The sequence below is a fragment of the Eutrema salsugineum genome, unplaced genomic scaffold, assembly GCF_000478725.1.
Source record: "Eutrema salsugineum unplaced genomic scaffold, Eutsalg1_0 scaffold_5, whole genome shotgun sequence".
Classification (NCBI taxonomy): Eukaryota; Viridiplantae; Streptophyta; class Magnoliopsida; order Brassicales; family Brassicaceae; genus Eutrema; species Eutrema salsugineum.
The window spans coordinates 15490516-15512677 of NW_006256612.1; the positions used below are offsets into that span (position 1 = coordinate 15490516).

General features: G+C 40.3%; 6 protein-coding genes across 6 annotated transcripts; 5 read left to right on the forward strand and 1 right to left on the reverse strand.

Annotated features, from left to right (window-relative positions):
• The first annotated feature begins 580 nt into the window (after window positions 1-580).
• Window positions 581-1886, forward strand: LOC18994707 (LIM domain-containing protein PLIM2b). Its single transcript, XM_006418394.2, has 5 exons — window positions 581-715; window positions 885-984; window positions 1061-1083; window positions 1252-1341; window positions 1445-1886. The coding sequence occupies exons 1-5, from the start codon at window positions 581-583 to the stop codon at window positions 1712-1714; spliced, it is 618 nt and encodes a 205-aa protein (XP_006418457.1). The 3' UTR covers window positions 1715-1886.
• A 416-nt stretch (window positions 1887-2302) lies between these two features.
• Window positions 2303-8661, forward strand: LOC18994708 (K(+) efflux antiporter 1, chloroplastic). Its single transcript, XM_006418395.2, has 20 exons — window positions 2303-4103; window positions 4208-4379; window positions 4468-4558; window positions 4654-4790; window positions 4879-4938; window positions 5034-5153; window positions 5281-5349; window positions 5436-5501; window positions 5686-5775; window positions 5976-6080; window positions 6177-6305; window positions 6439-6648; window positions 6748-6897; window positions 7087-7140; window positions 7264-7322; window positions 7562-7628; window positions 7720-7896; window positions 7988-8044; window positions 8133-8207; window positions 8305-8661. Exons 1-20 carry the CDS (start codon window positions 2623-2625, stop codon window positions 8434-8436), a joined length of 3501 nt encoding a protein of 1166 aa, XP_006418458.1. The 5' UTR covers window positions 2303-2622; the 3' UTR covers window positions 8437-8661.
• Window positions 8662-9342: 681 nt separating this feature from the next.
• Window positions 9343-16007, forward strand: LOC18994709 (K(+) efflux antiporter 1, chloroplastic). Its single transcript, XM_006418396.2, has 21 exons — window positions 9343-9564; window positions 9722-11334; window positions 11438-11609; window positions 11698-11788; window positions 11884-12020; window positions 12111-12170; window positions 12266-12385; window positions 12514-12582; window positions 12668-12733; window positions 12970-13059; window positions 13259-13363; window positions 13468-13596; window positions 13776-13985; window positions 14109-14258; window positions 14442-14495; window positions 14604-14662; window positions 14864-14930; window positions 15024-15200; window positions 15292-15348; window positions 15436-15510; window positions 15608-16007. Exons 2-21 carry the CDS (start codon window positions 9770-9772, stop codon window positions 15737-15739), a joined length of 3585 nt encoding a protein of 1194 aa, XP_006418459.1. The 5' UTR covers window positions 9343-9564; window positions 9722-9769; the 3' UTR covers window positions 15740-16007.
• A 1833-nt stretch (window positions 16008-17840) lies between these two features.
• On the forward strand, window positions 17841-19443 carry LOC18994710 ((+)-neomenthol dehydrogenase). The gene is made up of 5 exons (XM_006418397.2): window positions 17841-17941; window positions 18039-18291; window positions 18523-18588; window positions 18683-18859; window positions 18933-19443. The coding sequence occupies exons 1-5, from the start codon at window positions 17928-17930 to the stop codon at window positions 19308-19310; spliced, it is 888 nt and encodes a 295-aa protein (XP_006418460.1). The 5' UTR covers window positions 17841-17927; the 3' UTR covers window positions 19311-19443.
• An 88-nt stretch (window positions 19444-19531) lies between these two features.
• Window positions 19532-20094, forward strand: LOC18994711. The gene has a single exon (XM_006418398.2). The coding sequence runs from the start codon at window positions 19553-19555 to the stop codon at window positions 19943-19945; it is 393 nt and encodes a 130-aa protein (XP_006418461.2). The 5' UTR covers window positions 19532-19552; the 3' UTR covers window positions 19946-20094.
• Window positions 20095-20195: 101 nt separating this feature from the next.
• Window positions 20196-22124, reverse strand: LOC18994712 (peroxisomal membrane protein 11C). The gene is made up of 8 exons (XM_006418399.2): window positions 21979-22124; window positions 21455-21666; window positions 21272-21346; window positions 21120-21194; window positions 20957-21037; window positions 20801-20875; window positions 20532-20705; window positions 20196-20445 (listed from the first exon to the last, which is right to left on the reverse strand). Exons 2-8 carry the CDS (start codon window positions 21644-21646, stop codon window positions 20410-20412), a joined length of 708 nt encoding a protein of 235 aa, XP_006418462.1. The 5' UTR covers window positions 21647-21666; window positions 21979-22124; the 3' UTR covers window positions 20196-20409.
• Between the last annotated feature and the right edge of the window lie 38 nt (window positions 22125-22162).

Consider the following 22162-nt stretch of genomic DNA (forward strand, 5'->3'; position numbering starts at 1 on the left):
TACGCATACAAAAATGTGTCAAAATCATATTTAATTGACAAGAGAGACTATTATATGTGAATAACGTTAGGTTGTTATATTCATTTGCAGGTTTTTGAAACATCTGACATGGGTTGCACCACCTCAGAGACAGTTGGCTTAAAGTAACATCCTTAATGGATTGAAATTGTCAGAAACCACAAACCCTTCTTTTGCTCAACTCCAATCATCACTTTGCCACCCAATTTTATCTCGTTTATTTTGCAAAAACAAAGAGAGAGAGAGAGGGAGAGAGAGAGAGGGAGAGAGAGAGAGAGAAAGAAAAAGAAAATCTTCCTCCGTTACAACCTCACAATTGCAACAAAGTTTCGTATAAAAGAAGACAGAAATTTCGCTGGTTCCTCCTTTGTCTGAGGTAAACAAAAAAAAAAAAAATCCTTAATCTCTTTTTGTGGGTTTCCTTCTTTAATTACTTCCTCAGATGATCTCTTGATCTGATAAAAGAAAGAAAAAAAAATCTGATTCATTTAGGATCTTGAAGAAGGAAACAACCACACAAAAAAGGAAAAAAAAAAAAACAAGAAAAAGAGAAAAGAAAAAAATGTCTTTCACAGGAACTCTCGACAAATGCAATGCTTGCGATAAGACAGTCTATGTGGTGGATATGTTGTCCATTGAAGGAATGCCTTACCACAAGTCTTGCTTCAGATGCACCCATTGCAATGGAACCCTTGTGGTAATGTGTTGCATATTGTTAAACTTACGTAAAAGATCTCTTGTTAGATCTTTCATGCATGATTATGCCATGTATATATATTGCCATACATGATGTCATGTTATATCAATAATTATTTACCGTACATTTACGGAAACAATATTTATGTATGGAAACTGTTGATGGACAGATGAGCAACTATTCCTCCATGGACGGAGTCTTGTACTGCAAGACTCATTTTGAGCAACTCTTCAAGGAATCTGGCAATTTCAGCAAAAATTTTCAACCAGGTTAATATTCTAATATTTCTGCGCATTTTTTTCATGAGAATCATCATGATTGAAACAAGTTCCTTTCTTTTCTCAGGAAAAACTGAGAAGCCAGAGCTGGTACGTTCATCATTGATTTCTCTCCATATCTCGCTAGCTCGTTCTATATATACAAGATCAGCGAAACATTTTTTTTTAAAATTTCATTATGTAGTGAGTGATTGGCCAAATGAATAGGATTTGTGTGTATTTGATTGTATTGATGATGTATATCAACATTACGTACAGACTAAGACTCCGAGCAAGATATCTTCCATCTTCTGTGGAACACAAGACAAATGTGCAGCTTGTGAGAAAACTGTTTACCCTCTTGAAAAGGTCAGTCAGTTTTTTGCTTTTGCAAATTCTGGAAGAATTGATTGGTTCAATCCGGTTCGGTTGATTTACGTGTGGTTTCCTTGGTGTATAAACATAACGACAGGTGCAAATGGAAGGAGAATGCTTCCACAAGACATGTTTCCGGTGCGCTCACGGTGGCTGCACGCTGACTCACTCCTCGTACGCCTCCCTAGACGGCGTCCTCTATTGCCGGCATCACTTTAACCAACTCTTCCTCGAGAAAGGCAACTACGCTCACGTCCTCCAAGCCGCCAACCACCGTCGCACCGCCTCAGGCAACACTCTTCCGCCGGAGCCCACCGAAGACATCGCCGTCGAGCCCAAGGAGGAGAACGGCGTTTCACAGTCTTGAAATGTCTCTTCGCTGAGTTGTGAGTGCATGGTTGAATTGAATGAATGTTGCGGCGATATAATTTGATTTCATTTGTAACGAGTTGTTTCCATATGAAGACACTTTTTTTTTTTTTTTGGATTTGTTCGTTACACATTTCACTTTTTCTACTTATTATAACACACGAAGAAAACAAAACAAAAAAAAATTGATTTTCCACTGTTTGATTAATTACGACATGCTTGCTGATGGTGATGGAGGTTCGCATTTCACTCTTGCGAATTCATTTTGTAATCTTGATTTTAAGAATTCATTTTTATTTCCTAATATGTAATAATCATAGTTCATGAATCTGTATCTTGTCATTTTATTGCCAAATATATATATGGTTTGGTTGGGATGCAATTTTGTAAAGAACTTTCGAAGTGAAAGAATATATGCTTTAGAATATCTGTTCGGTTCGAAAAACAATTACGTACCGAATCAAACCAACTGGTTATCGGATGATATGAATCATACAAGATTCATTACGTATGATATGAGAGGGTGTTTTCGTAAATTTTATCAGAAACGGGAAAATAAACCTTACCTTGTCTGGTTGGCGGAGGCGAGAAACTCAAACAGAGGAGAGAGAAACTTTGACCGGAGAATTTGAAGAAAAAGAAAAAAGAAAAAATCTGTACGAAACGAGCCACTCTCACTTGGATTACTCTTGAGCTCGCTGAACTCTATTCCCACCGTTTTTTCCATGATTGGTCAGTCTCTTTCTCTCTCGCGTTTCTGATGGGCACTTGATGCTGTTATACATTTCATCCAAATCATTCTCCGGGTTTTGGTTTTCGTTTCAAATCCTTTCTGAGGCTCCTAAAATCGTGTAGCTTCGAGCTGCTTCACAGGTGTTCTCTAAGAACAAAGTAGTCTAATTCAACATGGAATCTGCGTGTGGTATTCATCGGCCGAGTATGTTTCCTGGTGCGAGTTACTGCTTGCCAAATCGGTTGATGAGCGCGAAACTATTTTCCAATCACAAGGCTTATTCTAGAGTGCACTTGGGTAGCAGATTCAGGAGGAACGTAACACATAGTGATGGTACCTTGGCTTTCACTGGAAGATTCTACAGTCCTAGAAATTCTAAATGTACCCCGTTTGGATTTAGGTCACATTGTCTAGGTAATGCTGAAATTAATGATCCCAATGGGGGATTCTCGGAAAGTGAAACCGCAATTTCGGAAAAAGAAAAAGACGTGAGAGCGGAAGAAAACGGAACTGATAGTCTGGAGGAACTCAGGGAGTTGCTGCACAAGGCAATCAAAGAATTGGAAGTTGCTAGGCTCAACAGTACCATGTTCGAGGAAAAGGCTCAGAGGATATCGGAGACTGCGATCGCACTCAAGGATGAAGCAACCAGTGCTTGGAATGAGGTCAACAAAACCCTTGATGTGATTCGCGATACGGTTGATGAAGAATCTGTGGCTAAAGAAGCTGTTCAAAAGGCTACAATGGCGCTGTCTCTGGCTGAAGCAAGGCTTCGGCTTGTAGTGGAGTCACTTGAAGCTGGTGGAGAGAATGGTATTCCAGAGGCCTCTGAAGATTTATTGGTGAAAACTCTTGATGTTGAAGATAAAGAAGAAGCCCTTTTAGCTGCTGCTAAGGATGACATCAAAGAATGCCAAGTGGATTTAGCAAATTGTGAGGCCCAACTGAGCTGTCTGCAGAGCAAAAAAGACGAGCTGCAGAAGGAAGTCGACAAGTTGAATGAGTTTGCTGAGACAATACAGATCAGGGCCTTGAAATCCGAGGAGGATGTCGCAAATATCATGAAGTTGGCTGAACAAGCTGTCGCATTTGAGCTTGAGGCTACGCAACGCGTTAATGATGCAGAGATTGCTTTGCAGAGAGCAGAGAAGTCTCTATCCATCTCGCAGACCCCAGAAGAAACTCCTCTCGAGGATGAACAAACTCCCCTCGAGGATGAAGATGTTGAAGATGAAAGCCATCAGGCTGAAAGAGAATCACCTGTAGATGAAAATGTATCAGCGGTACAGAACATAGCTGATCATGTGCCTGATAAAGTTGGTCAGAAGTCTCAAAAGCTATCTCAGCCTTATGATTCAAGCGATCATGAGAATGGAAAGCCTAGTGTAGAGTCTTCTAAAGTGGTTGAACCAGATTCTGAAAAGTCAAAGATTGCTGTTCAGATGAAAAAACAGGAAACACAGAAAGATCTGTCAAAAGAGGGTTCTTCTCTTAATTCTCCCAAGGCATCGTTTAATAAATCCTCTCGTTTCTTTTCTGCATCTTTCTTCTCTTCCAGTCCAGATGGGAGCACGACAGTGTTTGCGAGTCTGGTTGGTTCTGTCAAACAGCAATGGCCCAAGCTAGTTCTTGGGTTTGCGCTTCTCGGAGCAGGGTCAGTTTCAAAATTTACACTAGGTTTCATCACTTGTTGAAAGATCATTTTATTGTACGTGAATTCAGTCTCTTTGTTGATTATGAGCTTCTTGTTTGTTCCAGACTGACATTATACTCCAATGGAGTAGGGGGGAACAATCAGCTGCTTCAACAACCAGATGCTATCAGCACTACTACAGGAGATGTGTCTTCCAGTAAGAAGCCGTTGATCCGGCAAGTGCAGAAACTTCCCAAGAGAATTAAGAAACTGCTTGAGATGCTCCCTCACCAGGAGGTATCAATGATTTGTCTTGTTCTTTTTCAAAGTCCCAAGTAAATGGTATGGAATGTAGTTTGCAGGCTGAATCTTCTGCAATTATTAGGTCAATGAAGAAGAAGCTTCCCTTTTAGATTTTTTGTGGTTACTGCTTGCAAGCGTCATATTTGTTCCTCTATTTCAAAAAATTCCTGGAGGTAAGTAGGATTCTCTTTTATTTTCCTTGTTTCCCCTTTTCTCAAACTCCTACGATGTCCATGTTGCATAGAGATTCATGTGCTGCAATGTATAGGCAGCCCTGTTCTTGGGTATTTAGCAGCTGGAATTCTGATTGGTCCTTATGGTCTTTCGATAATCCGTAATGTGCACGCCACCAAGGCCATCGCAGAATTCGGAGTTGTATTCTTGCTTTTCAACATTGGTCTTGAGGTACTGTATGATATATGTGTACGCTGTGCTTTTGCTTTTGAACTTTTTTGGTAGAAGAGCCAAATTTTTGTTTTATTTTATTTGACAGCTATCTGTTGAAAGACTGAGTTCCATGAAGAAGTATGTCTTTGGATTAGGCTCCGCTCAGGTGATTTGATTACTTGAAGATCAACCACAGTACGTGCCTGCTTGATGTTTCTGTTTCCAAGTTCTCTAATCTACAATTTTATTATTGTAATCTAGGTTCTAGTGACAGCTGCAGTAGTTGGATTGATTGCCCATTATGTTGCTGGTCAGGCTGGTCCAGCGGCAATAGTTATCGGAAATGGCTTGGCACTGTCCTCAACTGCTGTTGTCCTTCAGGTAACATTTTTGGCTGTATTCAGATATAGATCTTTTATAAAGGAATTCGGTAACAGTCTTTTCATTTGGTTTTATATGCAATCAAGCTACCAATTGGTTGAACGGAAACAATCTATTTGGCTTTCAGGTTCTACAAGAACGGGGTGAGAGTACATCTAGACATGGGCGGGCTACATTTTCCGTCTTGCTTTTTCAGGTCGGTTAAGAACAGAGTTCGTTCTTCACGTATATAAATATAACTGTGCTGGGAATTTCTCATCATTTTGTTAATTATTTTCACAGGATCTAGCGGTCGTTGTTTTACTGATTCTCATCCCACTTATTTCACCTAATTCTTCAAAAGGAGGGGTAAGCTCGCCTCAAGGGTACCTTTATTTACAATGCCATGTGTTGGCAATTATCTTAAGTAAAAGGTTTGATTATTTATTTGCTCTCTTAAGAAGAAACGTTGTGGTTATCTTAAGAAGAAACGTTGTCGTAAATGTTAGTATCAATGTAAGGATAATGCTAAGTTTCTAACTGTTTTTCTCAGATTGGATTTCAAGCCATTGCTGAAGCTCTTGGACTTGCTGCAGTCAAAGCAGCAGTTGCTATTACTGCCATAATTGCTGGTGGCCGTCTTGTAAGTCTCAGATACTGTAACTTTTAATGTCAAAATAAGTTTTACCAAATTTGTAAGGTGAGGTGTTTTAGATTTGCTACAAAAGGAAGAGGCAAGTTTTCCTGAATGTTTGTTGTGCTTTCACTGCTGCTTCGGGTACAAATCATATGTTTCACTGGAGTTATAATCTAAGGCATTGATGACATTCTTGTGGCACACAGCTCCTTCGACCAATCTACAAGCAAATTGCTGAAAATCGAAACGCCGAGATATTTTCTGCCAATACACTTCTCGTTATTCTTGGGACTAGTTTACTGACAGCTAGGGTATGACCTTGAACTTGTTGGTATTTGGGCGTTTTTCCATATATTCTGCCATGCCAATTTTTCTCTCCTGCTAAATTTTTCGGTTCTGTAAAATAGGCTGGACTTTCCATGGCATTAGGAGCATTTTTAGCTGGTTTACTCCTTGCGGAGACAGAATTTTCCTTGCAAGTAGAATCAGATATTGCTCCATATCGTGGTCTTCTGCTGGGACTTTTCTTTATGACGGTAATTTATTAGTTCTGAAACAACTTTATTTATATTATACAGTGTTAATGGAAACAGCAAAGATATTTTTTTGGTGTTGTCGTAAGATTCTGATGTTTCTTTCAACTGACAAAAAGAGTACCACACATTTCAGGTTGGCATGTCTATTGATCCGAAACTTCTTCTATCTAACTTCCCTGTCGTAATGGGAACTTTGGGACTCTTGATAGTGGGCAAGACTATATTACTCGTGATCATGGGAAAATTGTTCGGGATTTCAATCATATCTGCAATTAGAGTCGGTCTTCTTCTGGCTCCAGGCGGAGAGTTTGCATTTGTTGCTTTCGGAGAAGCTGTCAATCAGGTTTGTTATCGACATGATGTATAAGCAGCAATGCTTCTTCAAAACAGATATTTATTTCAACTGTCTTTTCCCTAGCGCCCTAATCGGTTGTTCTTCCAGGGTATAATGTCTCCTCAGTTATCTTCGTTGCTGTTTCTTGTCGTGGGAATCTCAATGGCTATCACACCTTGGTTAGCTGTTGGTGGCCAGTTAATTGCATCCCGATTTGAGTTGCATGATGTTAGAAGTTTATTGCCGGTTGAAAGTGAGGTAGGAATCATGATGATTTTATGTATACGATTTTAAGTCTGTAAGTCAATCTTCCATCAATAATGGTACCACTTGATTTAAGTGTCGTTCTGAAGCTAACACATCCTTTGATTCAGGAATTCATTACAAGGCTTTCTGGTGTCTAATCCCTCTTTTTCTTGGCTGATTTTTTTTTTTTTTTTTTTGCAGACGGATGATTTGCAGGATCACATAATTATTTGCGGATTTGGACGAGTTGGTCAGGTTTATACATTATCTGAACTTCTTCAGTTTATGATTTCACATGAGAACCTCTGTCAATAGTCTGCTTCACGGGATGTCTCAGAGTTTCTGACTTCTTCACGATATTTTATTTATTACTTCCAGATAATTGCTCAGCTTCTTTCAGAAAGACTTATCCCATTCGTTGCCCTCGATGTCAGCAGGTAACATAATTTGCGGAATAGGCTATCAAATTGGGCTAAACTGGTTTTCAGATAGCTTGTTCTCATATTAAACCGAAAGTGTGATCACTATCAGTAACTTACACACACACTGAGATAACATTTCAACGTCTCCGCTTCAAAATATTTGTTTTGAGACTGTTTCGTATTGCGCCAGCCAGTTTCACTTACCTCTTCCTCGCATTCTTTGCTTACCTGAAAACGTCATATTTTATTTGCAGTGATAGAGTGACGATCGGGCGTTCCATGGATCTTCCTGTTTATTTTGGAGACGCTGGTAGTAGAGAGGTACACAAAAGAAAAAGGAAATAAAAGACGCACGAGACAATTACAGATTATACCAGCATCTGAACATTACTTTACTTGTGCAAGCTAACAGGTTCTCCACAAAATAGGAGCTGAGAGAGCATGTGCTGCTGTGGTTGCGTTAGACGCACCGGGAGCAAACTACAGATGTGTCTGGGCTTTAAGCAAGTACTACCCTAATGTAAAAACCTTTGTCCGTGCACACGACGTTGTTCATGGTCTTAATCTAGAAAAAGCCGGTGCTACTGCTGTAATGTTTACAAACCCTTTCACTTTCCACTAGATAAGACATATGCTTTCTTGATCGTACACTAATACATCATGATAACGAAAACGTGTAGGTTGTCCCGGAGACTCTGGAGCCAAGTCTGCAGTTGGCAGCTGCTGTTCTTGCTCAGGTAAGACCATGATGATGATCTCTTGTCTTTGGAAATAATCTTAAACATAGCGTATGTTCATTTTTTTGTGGTTAAAAAACCTTCTCAGGCGAAATTACCGACATCAGAAATCGCAAACACGATCAACGAATTCAGAACCCGTCACCTGTCTGAACTAACGGAGGTGCGTTTCATTTTCGATCAAGTTCATCGTTTCTTTTTATAATCAGCTTTTTGGTTTGGTCTGATTAATTTGTATTGGTATAAATGGTATACGGCAGCTATGTGAAGCAAGCGGAAGCTCTCTGGGCTACGGTTTTTCGAGGACGACGACTAAGCCTAAACCTCAACCGTCGGATGCATCTGACGAGAACCCGATAATGGAAGGAGGAGGAGGTGCACTCACGATCTGATGCCGTTTTTTTCATTCTGGCAAAAACAAGAACAGCTTTCAGCTTCTTCTTGTCGTGTACATTTCTTCATTCTGGCAAGACAGATCCGTCATATTCTTACGTTAGAGTACATATAACTCGTTTGGGTGAAATATACACAAACGATAAAGTCAAAACAAGAAAATTGAATTTTACTTCAATTTACGGCAAAATGCATGAAAAAAATCAACGGCAGCGATACCATGATTGTCATCTAAGCCAAAGGGTCGCAGTGATTGTGTTCCGGATCTCTCTGTCAATGCCTTTATAGGTGGTGATAGAGGTAGGGAGAGAGGCTTGATTGTGCAACACGTTGTTTCTGTAATCCTTAATTATCAGGTTTTATTATTTTGAAAGCTAACTGTTATGGGCACCATTTCTCAACTTCAATAAAATTTCCAAGAGCCATCTATCAAGTGTATCTATCATTGTGACATACCAAAAGACCCCCACCACCTACTATCAAATATTCATTTGCAAAGCCTTACGATTATATATTCTTTATTGGCACAAGAGTCATAATCACTTAAATCTTTATCCCCTAACTACTTAGTTTTTTGCTTTATCATTTGACTGAACTCGGTTACATTTAATCCACTGTAAGCTTATGAAAATAAATAAATAATATGTAGATGGATCGTTACAACATAAAAAAAAGGTAAAAAAACGAAAAAAAAAAAGACGAAGGTAATAAATTAGTCAACTCAAGGGCTCATAAAGTAATGTAACTCGTATTTACTGGTTAAATCAATTGAGTAATCAGTAAGGGTTGGAAATTAATATTTTACAACTTATGGGTCCCTTACGTCATTTTGAAAGTCGGAGGTCTGTATAGTTTGAGGGTTTTCTTGCAAAAACCCCTTTTGATTGCCATGAAAGGTTGGTGGCTTATTTTGCAGTTTTTTTTTCCTTCGTTTTTTTTTTGTTTTTCTCTTTTGTTGGGAGTTGGGACTCTCTTCCTCATTTCTCATTCGATTTTCGATACGGGAAAAACCTTTTGAAACGGAACTGAAGAATTTATCAGACGAGCCATTTCGATCAGTCTTCGGCTCCGCTAAGCTCTATTTCCGCCACTCTTCTTTACTCCGTCACACCCATTTTCCATGATCGGTTAGTCTCTCTCTCTCTCTGTGCTTGTGAAGCTGTGCTTCGTGATTTTTTCGAATTCTTTCATTTCATATACGGACTTCTGAGCCGAATTTTTATTTTCGTTTCAAGTCCGAATGTGATTTTCGTTACAACCGTGGAACTTCGATTTGCTCCACAGGTGTGAAGGTTTGAGGGATAAAGTAAGGCTACTCTAGATTGATTCGACATGGAATCTGCTTGTAGTGTTCAGCGGCCGATTTTACTTCATGGTGGGAATGGTGCGAGTTACTGCTTCCCAAATCGGTTGATCAATGCGAAACTGTGTCCCAAAGCTACAGTCAGCAGTAGATTCTGGGATCACAAGACTTATTCTAAATTGCTCCACTTGGGTACTCGATTGAGGAGGAATGTTACGCAAAGTGCTACGTTGACCTTCAATTCTGGAAAAATTTATAGCCATTTGCATCCTAGAAAATCAATAGCTGGACATTCTACACAGATCCCCTTTGGATTTAGGTCACATTGTCAAGGTAATGATTCTCTTGTTCGTGTTGATGCGGGGTTTTCAGAAAGTAATGATGAAGTCCAAGCTACAATCTTGAAAGAAGAAAAAGATGTGAGAGCGGAAGGAAACGAAAATGATTGTTTGGAGGAACTCAAGGATTTACTACACAAGGCTATCAAAGAATTGGAAGTTGCTAGGCTCAATAGTACCATGTTTGAGGAAAAGGCTCAGAGGATATCAGAAACTGCGATAGCACTCAAGGATGAAGCGGCTAGTGTTTGGGATGAGGTCAACAAAACCCTTGATATTATGCGAGATACAGTTGATGAGGAATCTGTGGCCAAAGAAGCTGTTCAAAAGGCTACGATGGCGTTATCTCTGGCTGAAGCAAGGCTTAGGGTTTTAGTGGAATCACTTGAAGTAGGTGGAGGGAATGCTATTCCAGAGGCGTCTGAAGAGACTGAGAAAAGAGACGATGTTGAAGATAAAGAAGAAGCACTTTTAGCTGCTAAGGATGACATAAAGGTATGCCAAGTGAATTTAGCAAATTGTGAGGCCCAACTGAGTTGCTTGCAGCGCAAAAAAGATGAGCTGCAGAAGGAAGTGGACAAGTTTAATGAGTTTGCTGAGACAATACAGATCAGGGCCTTGAAAGCCGAGGAGGATGTCGCAAATATCATGAAATTGGCTGAACAAGCTGTCGCATTTGAGCTTGAGGCTACGCAACGCGTTAATGATGCAGAGATTGCTTTGCAGAGAGCAGAGAAGTCTCTATCCATCTCGCAGACCCCAGAAGAAACTCCTCTCGAGGATGAACAAACTCCCCTCGAGGATGAGGTGGTACTCTCAAGCAATATTGAAGATCTTAGCCTTCAGGTTGAAAGGGAATCACCAATAGATAAAAATGTATCAGCGGTACAGAACACAGCTGATCATGAACCTGATAAAGTTGGTCAGAAGGCTCAAAAGCTAACTCAGCCTTATGATTCAAGGGATCATGAGAATGGAAAGCCAAGTGTAGAGTCTTCTGAAGTCGTTGAAACAGATTCTGACAAGTCAAAGATTGCTATTCAGACGAAAAAACAGGAAACACAGAAAGATCTGTCAAAAGAGGGTTCTTCGCTTAATTCTCCCAAGGCATCGTTTAATAAATCCTCTCGTTTCTTTTCTGCATCATTCTTCTCTTCCAATCCAGATGGGTCCACGACAGTGTTTGCGAGTCTGGTTGATTCTGTCAAACAGCAATGGCCCAAACTAATTCTTGGGTTTGCACTTCTCGGAGCAGGGTTAGTTTCAAAATTTACTCTTCATTTCATCACTTTTTGAAGGATCATTTTATTGTCGTGAATATAGTCTTTTTGTTGACTATGAGCTTCTTGTTCGTTCCAGACTGACACTATACTCCAATGGAGTAGGAGGAAACAATCAGCTGCATCAACAGCCAGATGCTATCAGCACTACTACGGGAGATGTGTCTTCCAGTAAGAAGCCGTTGATCCGGCAAGTGCAGAAACTTCCCAAGAGAATTAAGAAACTGCTTGAGATGCTTCCTCACCAGGAGGTATCAATGATTGTTCTTGTTCTTTTTCCAATTCACTAGCAAATTGTATGGAATGTAGTTTGCAGGCTGAATCTTCTGCAATTATTAGGTCAATGAGGAAGAAGCTTCCCTTTTAGATTTTTTGTGGTTACTGCTTGCAAGCGTCATATTTGTTCCTCTATTTCAAAAAATTCCTGGAGGTAATTAGGATTCTATTTTATTTTCCTTGTTTCCCCTTTTCTCAAACTCCTACGATTCCCATGTTGCATAGAGATTCATGTGCTGCAATGTATAGGCAGCCCTGTTCTTGGGTATTTAGCAGCTGGAATACTGATTGGTCCTTATGGTCTTTCGATAATCCGTAATGTGCACGCCACCAAGGCCATCGCAGAATTCGGAGTTGTGTTCTTGCTTTTCAACATTGGTCTTGAGGTACTGTATGATATACGTGTATGCTGTGCTTTTTCTTTTGAATTGTGTTTGGTAGAAGAGCCAAATTTTTGTTTTTATTTGATTTGACAGCTATCTGTGGAAAGACTGAGTTCCATGAAGAAGTATGTTTTTGGATTAGGCTCCGCTCAGGTGATTTGATTACTTGAAGATCAACCACAGTACGTGCCTGCTTGATGTTTCTGTTTCCAAGTCCTCTAATCTACAATTCTATTATTGTAATCTAGGTTCTGGTGACCGCTGCAGTAGTTGGATTGATTGCCCATTATGTTGCTGGTCAGGCTGGTCCAGCGGCAATAGTTATCGGAAATGGCTTGGCACTGTCCTCAACTGCTGTTGTCCTTCAGGTAACATTTTTTGGCTGTATTCAGATAGAGATCTTATATAAAGGAATTCGGTAACAGTCCTTTCATTTAGTTTTATATGCAATCAAGCTACCAATTGGTTGAACGGAAACAATCTATTTGGCTTTCAGGTTCTACAAGAACGGGGTGAGAGTACATCTAGACATGGACGGGCTACATTTTCCGTCTTGCTTTTTCAGGTCGGTTAAGAACAGATTTCATTCTTCACGTATATAAATACAACTATGCTGGGAATTTCTCATCATTTTGTTATTTTCTTTACAGGATCTAGCTGTAGTTGTTTTACTGATTCTCATTCCACTTATTTCACCTAATTCATCGAAAGGAGGGGTAAGCTCATCTCTAGGGTTCCTTTTTTCTTCTTGAGTACGGTTTGCTTTTGTGTTCAATGCCATGTGTTGGCAATTATCTAAGTAAGAGGTTTGATGAGTTATTTGCTGCTCTCTTAAGAAGAAACGTTGTGGTTATCTTTTGCTAATAGTGGTGGTAAATGCTAGTATATACTCAAGGGTGTCGAGGAAGTATCACTAGTAGGAAATTGATAAGTTTCTAACTGTTCTTCTCAGATTGGGTTTCAAGCCATTGCTGAAGCTCTTGGACTTGCTGCAGTCAAAGCAGCTGTTGCTATTACTGCCATAATTGCTGGTGGCCGTCTTGTAAGTCTCAGATACCTTAACTTTTGAGACGCCAGATTTTAAAATAAGTTAAGTCCAAAGTTGTAAGGTGAAATGTTTTAGATTTGCTACAAAAGGAAGAAGCTTGTTTTCAGGACCTTATCATGAAATTTTACTGGTGCTTCGGGTACTAATATTGTGTTATAATCTAAGGCATTGATGACACTCTTGTGGCACACAGCTTCTTCGACCAATCTACAAGCAAGTTGCAGAAAATCGAAACGCCGAGATATTCTCTGCCAACACACTTCTTGTTATTCTTGGGACTAGTTTACTGACAGCTAGGGTATGAGTCGTATGACAATGATCTTGTTGCTATTTGGCCATTTCCATATATTCTGCCATGCCTTTGTTTCTTTTCTGCTAAATTTTCTCGTTTATATAAATTAGGCTGGACTTTCCATGGCATTAGGAGCGTTTCTGGCTGGTTTACTCCTTGCGGAAACAGAATTTTCGTTGCAAGTAGAATCAGATATTGCTCCATATCGTGGCCTTCTTCTAGGACTCTTCTTCATGACGGTAATTTATGAGTTTTGAAACAACTTTATCATTTCTGAAAAGGATAAAAAAACATTGTTGATGGGAACAGAAAATATATTTTATGTTCTCTTAAGATTCTGATGTTTCTTTCAACTGTAAACATGTGTAATCACTAATCACATGCACAAAACTAACAAGAAGAGTTCCACTCATTTTAGGTTGGCATGTCTATAGATCCCAAACTTCTTCTCTCTAACTTCCCTATCGTAGTGGGAACGTTAGGACTCTTGATAGTGGGCAAGACTATATTACTCGTGATCATGGCCAAATTGTTCGGCATTTCAATCATATCTGCAATTAGAGCTGGTCTTCTTCTGGCTCCAGGTGGAGAGTTTGCATTTGTTGCTTTCGGAGAAGCTGTCAATCAGGTTTGTTATCGACATGACGTCTTTTTCTTTTAACCAATTGGTATATAAGCAGCGATGCGTCTTCAAAACATATAGTTATTTCAACGGTCTTTTCCCTAGCGCACTAATCGGTTGTTCTTCCAGGGTATAATGTCTCCTCAGTTATCTTCGTTGCTGTTTCTTGTCGTGGGAATCTCAATGGCTATAACACCTTGGTTAGCTGCTGGTGGCCAGTTAGTTGCATCCCGATTTGAGCTGCATGATGTTAGAAGTTTATTGCCGGTTGAAAGTGAGGTAGGAATCATGATGATTTTGTGTATAGGATTTTAACTCCATAAGTCAATCATCCATCAATAATAGTACCACTTGATTTAAGTGTCGTTCTGAAGCTAACACATCCTTTGATCCAGAATTCATTGCAAGGCTTTCTGGTGTCTAATCCCTCTTTTTCTTGGCTGATTTTTTTTATTTTTGCAGACGGATGATTTGCAGGATCACATAATTATTTGCGGATTTGGACGAGTTGGTCAGGTTTATACATTATCTGAACTTCTTCAGTTTATGCGTTTTAGACGAGAACATCAGTGTAGACAGTCGGAGTTTCTAACTTCTTCGCCATTTTTTATTTGTTACTTTCAGATAATTGCCCAGCTTCTCTCAGAAAGACTTATCCCATTCGTTGCCCTCGATGTCAGCAGGTAACAGTTTCATTTCCTGTATCAATTTGTGGGAGAAAGTAGGTTTCAGATATCATCTTGTTCTCCTGATAAACCGAAAATGTGGGCTTTTTCAGTTACAACCACATACATTGAGATCACGTTTTAACTTCTCTGATTTAAAATTCCATATCTCTTACACGCATTCTTTGCTTACCTGAAAACCTCATATATTATTTGCAGTGAGAGAGTGACTATCGCGCGTTCCTTGGATCTCCCGGTTTATTTTGGAGACGCTGGTAGTAGAGAGGTACACAAAAGAAAAAGAAAATAAAAGACGCACGATACAATTACAGACTGTACCAGCATTTAAAAATATTACTTTACTTGTGCAAACAAATAGGTTCTCCACAAAATTGGAGCTGAGAGAGCATGTGCTGCTGTGGTTGCCTTAGACGCACCAGGAGCAAACTACAGATGTGTATGGGCTCTGAGCAAGTATTACCCCAATGTCAAAACCTTTGTCCGTGCACACGACGTTGTTCATGGTCTTAATCTAGAAAAAGCCGGTGCTACTGCTGTAATATTCACAAACCCTTTCACTTTCCACTAAATAAGACATATGCTTTCTTGATCGTACACTAATACATCATGATCACGAAAACTTGTAGGTTGTCCCGGAGACTCTGGAGCCAAGTCTGCAGTTGGCAGCTGCTGTTCTTGCTCAGGTAAGACATGATGATGATCTCTTGTCTTTGAAAATAATCTTAAACATAGCGTATGTTCATTTTTTTGTGGTTAAAAAACCTTCTCAGGCGAAATTACCGACATCAGAAATCGCAAACACGATCAACGAATTCAGAACCCGTCACCTGTCTGAACTAACGGAGGTGCGTTTCATTTTCGATCATTCTCATCGTTTCTTTTTATAATCAGATTTTTGGTTTGGTCTGAAAAAATTGTATTGGTATAAATGGTATACGGCAGCTATGTGAAGCAAGCGGAAGCTCTCTGGGCTACGGTTTTTCGAGGACGACGACTAAGCCTAAACCTCAACCGTCGGATGCATCTGACGAGAACCCGATAATGGAAGGAGGAGGAGGTGCACTCACGATCTGATGCCGTTTTTTTCATTCTGGCAAAAACAAGAACAGCTTTCAGCTTCTTCTTGTCGTGTACATTTTTTTTTTTTTGATGGTAGTTACTTTCATGGAAGATGATACGTCCCTTTTAACCGATCCGTCATATTCTTACGTTAGAGTACATATCGCCCATTTGGGTTAAGTCTCTGTTGGCCTCGGAACAACCCTACCTAATTCAACACTTCCATGGGGAAAACAAGGAAGATTTTCCATGTGTAACAACAACTCTTACACGTGTGTGGTAATTGTTATCTACTTATCTCACATGGGTCATATTCTTTCGCTAGAGTATTTGGGTTTAACGATTGTGGGCTTATTTTGTTAATATGGGTTGGACTTCAATCTGTTGTAATTTTTATCCTTGTTGGGTTTTAAATGGAATGGTCGACAAAAGAAATAGAAAATATAGAAGAAATGTCTTGTTACGATTTACTTGAATAACTCTAGAATACTAGATAAGTTCTTTATTACGGAATGATCAAAGAAGTTACAGGACTCGAGAGAATGATAATGGAGTCTCTCTCCTCCCCTACAGCTCTGATCAATATCCTTGATACATACTTAGTGAAATCTAACCATATTAATATTACTACCCCGAGAGTCTCCTTACACGTCACTACGCCTCACGTGATCCGTTGCAACAGCTTAGATTCCCTCTAACCGTGGTTATTCCTTAACTATAGTAGTAAACACCCAAGTCAATGCCACCGCCTCACGACCTGTAGTGGATATCACCTTTCATGCTTACTCATTTCTCACTTGGGCCTTGTTTCTCCTCGCATACTGGTAGAGAATAGGTGGTTTCTGGGCCTTACTGCTAACAATACTTCCCCCTTTGAAATTGACCTTGTCCTCAAGGTCGAAGTGGGGAAACTGTCTCCTCATTGTGCTGACCCATTCCCAGGAACACTCATACTCTGGTAACCCCTTCCACTTAATCAAAACTTCATCCTGACGTGTTCCCTCGTTGGTACGGAACTCCAACACAGCTTCTGGTTCAGCTTCCAGGATTCCCTCTGCTGTCAACTGAGGTGGGATGTCCACTGGTGTGAGTGAGCACCCGACAGCTTTCTTAAGCTGCGAAACATGGAAAGTCGGATGTATCCTGGCCCTCAGGTGGCAACTGCAGGCGATAAGCCACCTTCCCCACCCGAGCTTCCACAGGAAAAGGACCGTAAAACCGAGCTGCGAGTTTCTCGTTCGGACGCCTAGCCAGAGACTAACGTCGGTAAGGACGCATTTTCAGGAATACCTCGTCGCCAACTTCAAATTCTACGTCCCTGCGGTGCTCATCAGCCCGACGTTTCATCAGCTGCTGAGCCTTGTGCAAACGCTCCTTCAACAAGACCAGCGTGTCATCTCTCTCCCGCAATTGCTCCTCCAAACTGGCGTTAGATGTAGACCCCGTCTCATATCGAATCAACACTGGGGGGTCCCTTCCATAGGTAGCCGTAAAAGGTGACATTTGTATCGCCGAATGGTAGGAGGAGTTGTAACTCAGTTCTGCCCAGGGTAAGAAACGAGACCACGTTCGAGGCTTGTCCCCGGCGAAACAACGCAAGTATGTCTCCAGCCCTCTGTTGGTGACCTCAGTCTGCCCATCCGACTGGGGATGATAAGCAGTGCTGAAACACAAGTTGGTACCCGATAGGCGAAATAGCTCCTTCCAAAAATTGCTGGTAAACACTTTGTCCCTGTCCGACACGATGGAACGCGGGAACCCGTGCAATTTGATCACTTCCTGGATAAATACCATCACTACCTCCACCGCCGTGAATGGATGTTTTAACCGAATGAAGTGAGCATATTTCGTTAATCTGTCAACCACCACCAGCACTGAGTTGTACCCTTCCGACTTAGGCAGGCCCTCCACAAAGTCCATTGACACATCCTCCCACACAGCCGCGGGAATGGGCAAGGGTTGGAGCAGCCCTCCTGGCGCGAGTGTAGAGTATTTCTGTTGTTGGCAAACCTGACAGCGTGCCACGTACTGCCGGATATCGGCCATCATTCCATCCCAATAGAATACCTCCCCAATTCGCCTTTGTGTTTTTAAGGCCCCTCCATGTCCTTCTTTAATATAAATTGAAATATATTTTTAATTGAAATTAGAACCATTACAAGACGATAGCTCCGTTGACTTTTCTGTCATTTCATCTAATTCAATGGCAGAGTCAAGGTTTGTGCATCCTCTCTCTAACCTCGGCTTGAAAATCTGATGAATAACCTTCAAAATAACTTTGAATTGAGCGTTTGTTTCCTCTGACTGTGTCCAGAGTTGCAGTAGTCACTGGCTCGAACAAAGGGATTGGGTTTGAGATCTGCAGGCAACTTGCTAATAATGGGATAACTGTGATACTAACAGCGAGAGATGAGAAGAAGGGTCTTGAAGCTGTCGAAAAGCTCAAGGCAGAGAATGGTTTTTCTGATCAAGCCCTCGCCTTTCACCAACTTGATGTCTCCAATCCAGACAGCATCGCTTCTCTTGCTGGTTTTATAAAGACCCACTTCGGGAAACTCGATATCCTGGTAAAATTTGTGTTTCTTGAATCTAGTATTCCATCGATCTAATCTGGCTTACATCTGGTGATATTGGCTGCATTTGATTTCGCTATCGGATCTAAATCAGTGACACAGATAAATGTTTAAGTAGGAAATGATCCTGTTTAGCAGCAACTATATATATATATATGTATAATAAATACTCTTCCCACTTTTTTTAGTCTTCTGATTTTTCTGGTTTGGTGTATGTCTCTCCAGGTTAATAATGCCGGAGTTGGAGGGGCAAATGTGAATGTCGATGTTCTCAAAGCTCAAATTGCCGAGGTACAGTAATATCTAAACTTCCCTTGCGATTTGAGATTTTTGCTTTGAGAGGTAATTAAGGCTTACCCATAAAAACAAATGACTACTAGTACAGGCTGGTGCACCCACCGATATTTCAAAGATAATGAGCGATACATATGAGATAGTGGAGGAGTGTATTAAGACAAACTACTACGGGGTAAAGCGAATGTGCCAGGCCATGATTCCTCTCCTTGAATCATCTCATTCCCCAAGAATCGTCAGCATTGCTTCCACCATGGGAAAGTTAGAGGTACGATCTTGATTTTCTTGTCAAATTGAATTTAACTTTTATGTAAATGTGTATTTACATTACTACTACACAGAATGTGTCAAATGAATGGGCAAAAGGAGTGCTGAGTGATGCTGAGAACCTAACGGAAGAGAAAATAGATCAAGTGATCAATGAGTACCTCAAGGATTACAGAGAAGGTTCATTACAAGTCAAAGGTTGGCCAACAGTAATGTCTGGATACATACTATCAAAAGCTGCAGTGATAGCATTGACACGAGTTTTGGGCAAGCAGAAGAAATCATTCATCATCAATTGTGTTTGTCCTGGTTTCGTTAACACTGAAATCAACTTCAACACTGGGATTTTGAGCGTTGAAGAAGGTGCTGCGAGTCCTGTGAGACTTGCTTTGGTCCCTAATGGACACCCATCTGCTCTTTTCTTTGATCGCACTGATGTCTCCAACTTCTGACCTCCCTTTTTTTTTGTTTCCTTGTCTCTCCAACAATTGGCACTAAAACACAACCCCATCGTGTTTGAATAAGCGTCCTGTATTTTAACGCTTTTGGCAAATGGGCCATCAGAAAGGCCCATTTATGCTCGAATTAGTTTACTATATATATATATATATATATATATATATATATATATATATATATATTTCCTACAAAGTGTATAAACCCCTGTTTTCAAAGTCCGCCGTGAACCTCCTTGATGAACCCGGGAACTAAAGGAGCCCTCACGGTCAGACGGCGGAGCAACGACGACGATGGTTGTCATTCTCCTCTCAATCTCAGCTCTCTGAAGCATGCGATCGACGCCATAGATGCTTTCAAGGAGAAGACAATCGATCTGTCGTCGTTGTCTGAGGCGTTATCCGCTGCGAGCCGTAAAATGAAGCAAACCGAGAAATCTCATCGAAAGCAAATAAGAGGAACGAGGAAGAACAAGAAGAAGAAGAATAAGCTGATTATCGGATTGAAACCGGAGACGAACGCAGAATTGCAACGATGGCTTTCAAACTTCGACGAATCGTTTAAACAATCATTGACGAAAAAGGAAACCTTGGTTTGTCAATTTAACACAGATTTCAGTACGTTTTTGTAAGCTCCATAAATTGATGATGATGATGCTTTACAATCCATCCATCGTAGGATTTTCTTAGTTGAGGGGAGTATTATTAGATTAGAGTTACTTTTTTTTTTTCTGTTTATTGTCCAAGGCTCTGTTTCTCAAAGTAAACTACAGTACAAAACCGTGAGAATATTTATTTATATTTAGTGTGCTCTACTTTGAGCTTAGAGCTTCTCTACCCATTTCTTTGCGTCGTTGACATTGTAGCATTGCTCAAGGTTTGAACAATAACACCTTTACACCTCGCAATAATAGTAATAATAATACTCTGTTTTTCTTTTTTTCCTAAACCGAGAGACAAACGTTTACCATTATACTGCTATATCACAGAATCTAAACAAAAGTATTATGACGACATCTAAACAAAAGTATTAAGACAACAGTCACAATAATACCAAACTATGGAACATATCCGTCCGTACAGGAAACTACTTTTCTCAGACCGTCTTAGGTTTTGGATGCGATGGCAATAACTGCACGAGCGAGAGAGATGGATGGCTTTAGTCATTGAATTCTGTCCACAACGCAAAATGTTTTGTTGAAAAGATAAGGAAATGACCTGATAACAAGAGATAAGTGAGGAGGCGAATCCAAAGGCGCCTGTGACTCGGGGAGTGACTTTCTTTGGAGCCAACTGAAGCAATCCGAAAGCAACAACCACATCCATCCCTGCTTTGATCAGAGCTAATGACCTCTCCTTTGATTTCTCTAGTTTAGCACGGTATTGCTCGTTCTGCCAAAAAAAATAAAAAAATAATATGTTATATCACCCAAGTTTCTTTCTACACTAGTGCATAAAGAAGAACCATGGCTAAAGGAAAAGCTTACTTGGTGTTTATCCTTGCTCCCCATCTCTTTTTCTAACTTCTTAATTGATGCTGAGAGCCTACCAAGCTCCCCAATCTAAACATTGACATCGAAGAAAGTGACTAGCCATTACACACCAAGACATAACAAAACAATTCAATGGCACAGTGAACAAACCTCGACCAAGGATGTGCAGACGGAAGAACCCATCCAACAGAAGAGGGATAGACGTCCAAGAAGCTCAGCGCGTTCTTTGTCCTAGAGCAGCAGATTTGCAGAACGCAAACAGTTTAACCCGAGAAGAAAAAATAAGTCTCTTGTTATGCAGACTTCCCCTCACCTTGTAAATCCCAGTCCTGCCAAGCCACACTATTTGATCGAGGAACAAGAACGTAGACAGCAACGCGTTTTTGGACTGCCAAGATCAGAACATGAATATCAATCAATTTTGTGGAAAAGAAACAAGGCTCTAAAACCAAGCAACAACATTACCTTTCCCAGCAGAACAAGCGGGAGTGGAGTCCCTTTGGGAACAGGGCTAATGAGAGCATGAAGATCATTCACAAACTGCACCACAAGAAGAACACCATTCAGAGCTTATTATTGCAATTTGCAAGTGAAAGTAAACTGTGATCTGAAATTGGATTAAAAGATGAAGAAAACCAACCAACCAACCTTGAAGAGACGGAAAACTTTTCTAGCCAAGCTGGTGGACTTGTCAACATTTTGAGCAGTGCCAGGTTGTCCATCACTCAAGAACTTGGAACCGTACTGAATAGCTCGACAAATCTTGTCTCTCGCCTCCGCTTTATTCAAATACACAACTACCAAACCAAGCTCAGCTCTCGTGGTCTCAAGTGTACTCATCTTCCAAGTTCACCAACAACCTTTTTTCCACCAAATTTGGTTCTAGGTTAAAGGAATCCAAAAGAAAAAAATACAAGAATCCAAGAAAAAATCACTAAACCCAATTTCACAACAAAATCTCATCAGGTCGAGCAAAGATTCATACTTTTGATATAGAAATTTTCAGAGAAATAAAGTCTAAGTAAAAGCCCCAAGAAAATTCGACCGGGAAAAGTAGCACAACACGTCACCCAAATTAATTACCATACAAACACAGATTCATAAATATAGAAACAAAAATGCACAAGACAAACGAAAGAGGAGAGAATTTTGAGATCCAAGTAAATATCTACCTTTACGAAGATTCTCGTACAGATCCGAATCGAATATGAAGAAAACAGAGTTATATATGGCGAGACTCGAACAAGAACTACAGAACATAAGTGTCTATAATAATCCTTCTGTAAATAAAATGAAACAGTGAAGCCGTCACAGGATATGATCTATTTCTCACCGTTGATCACGTTGACCATTGCC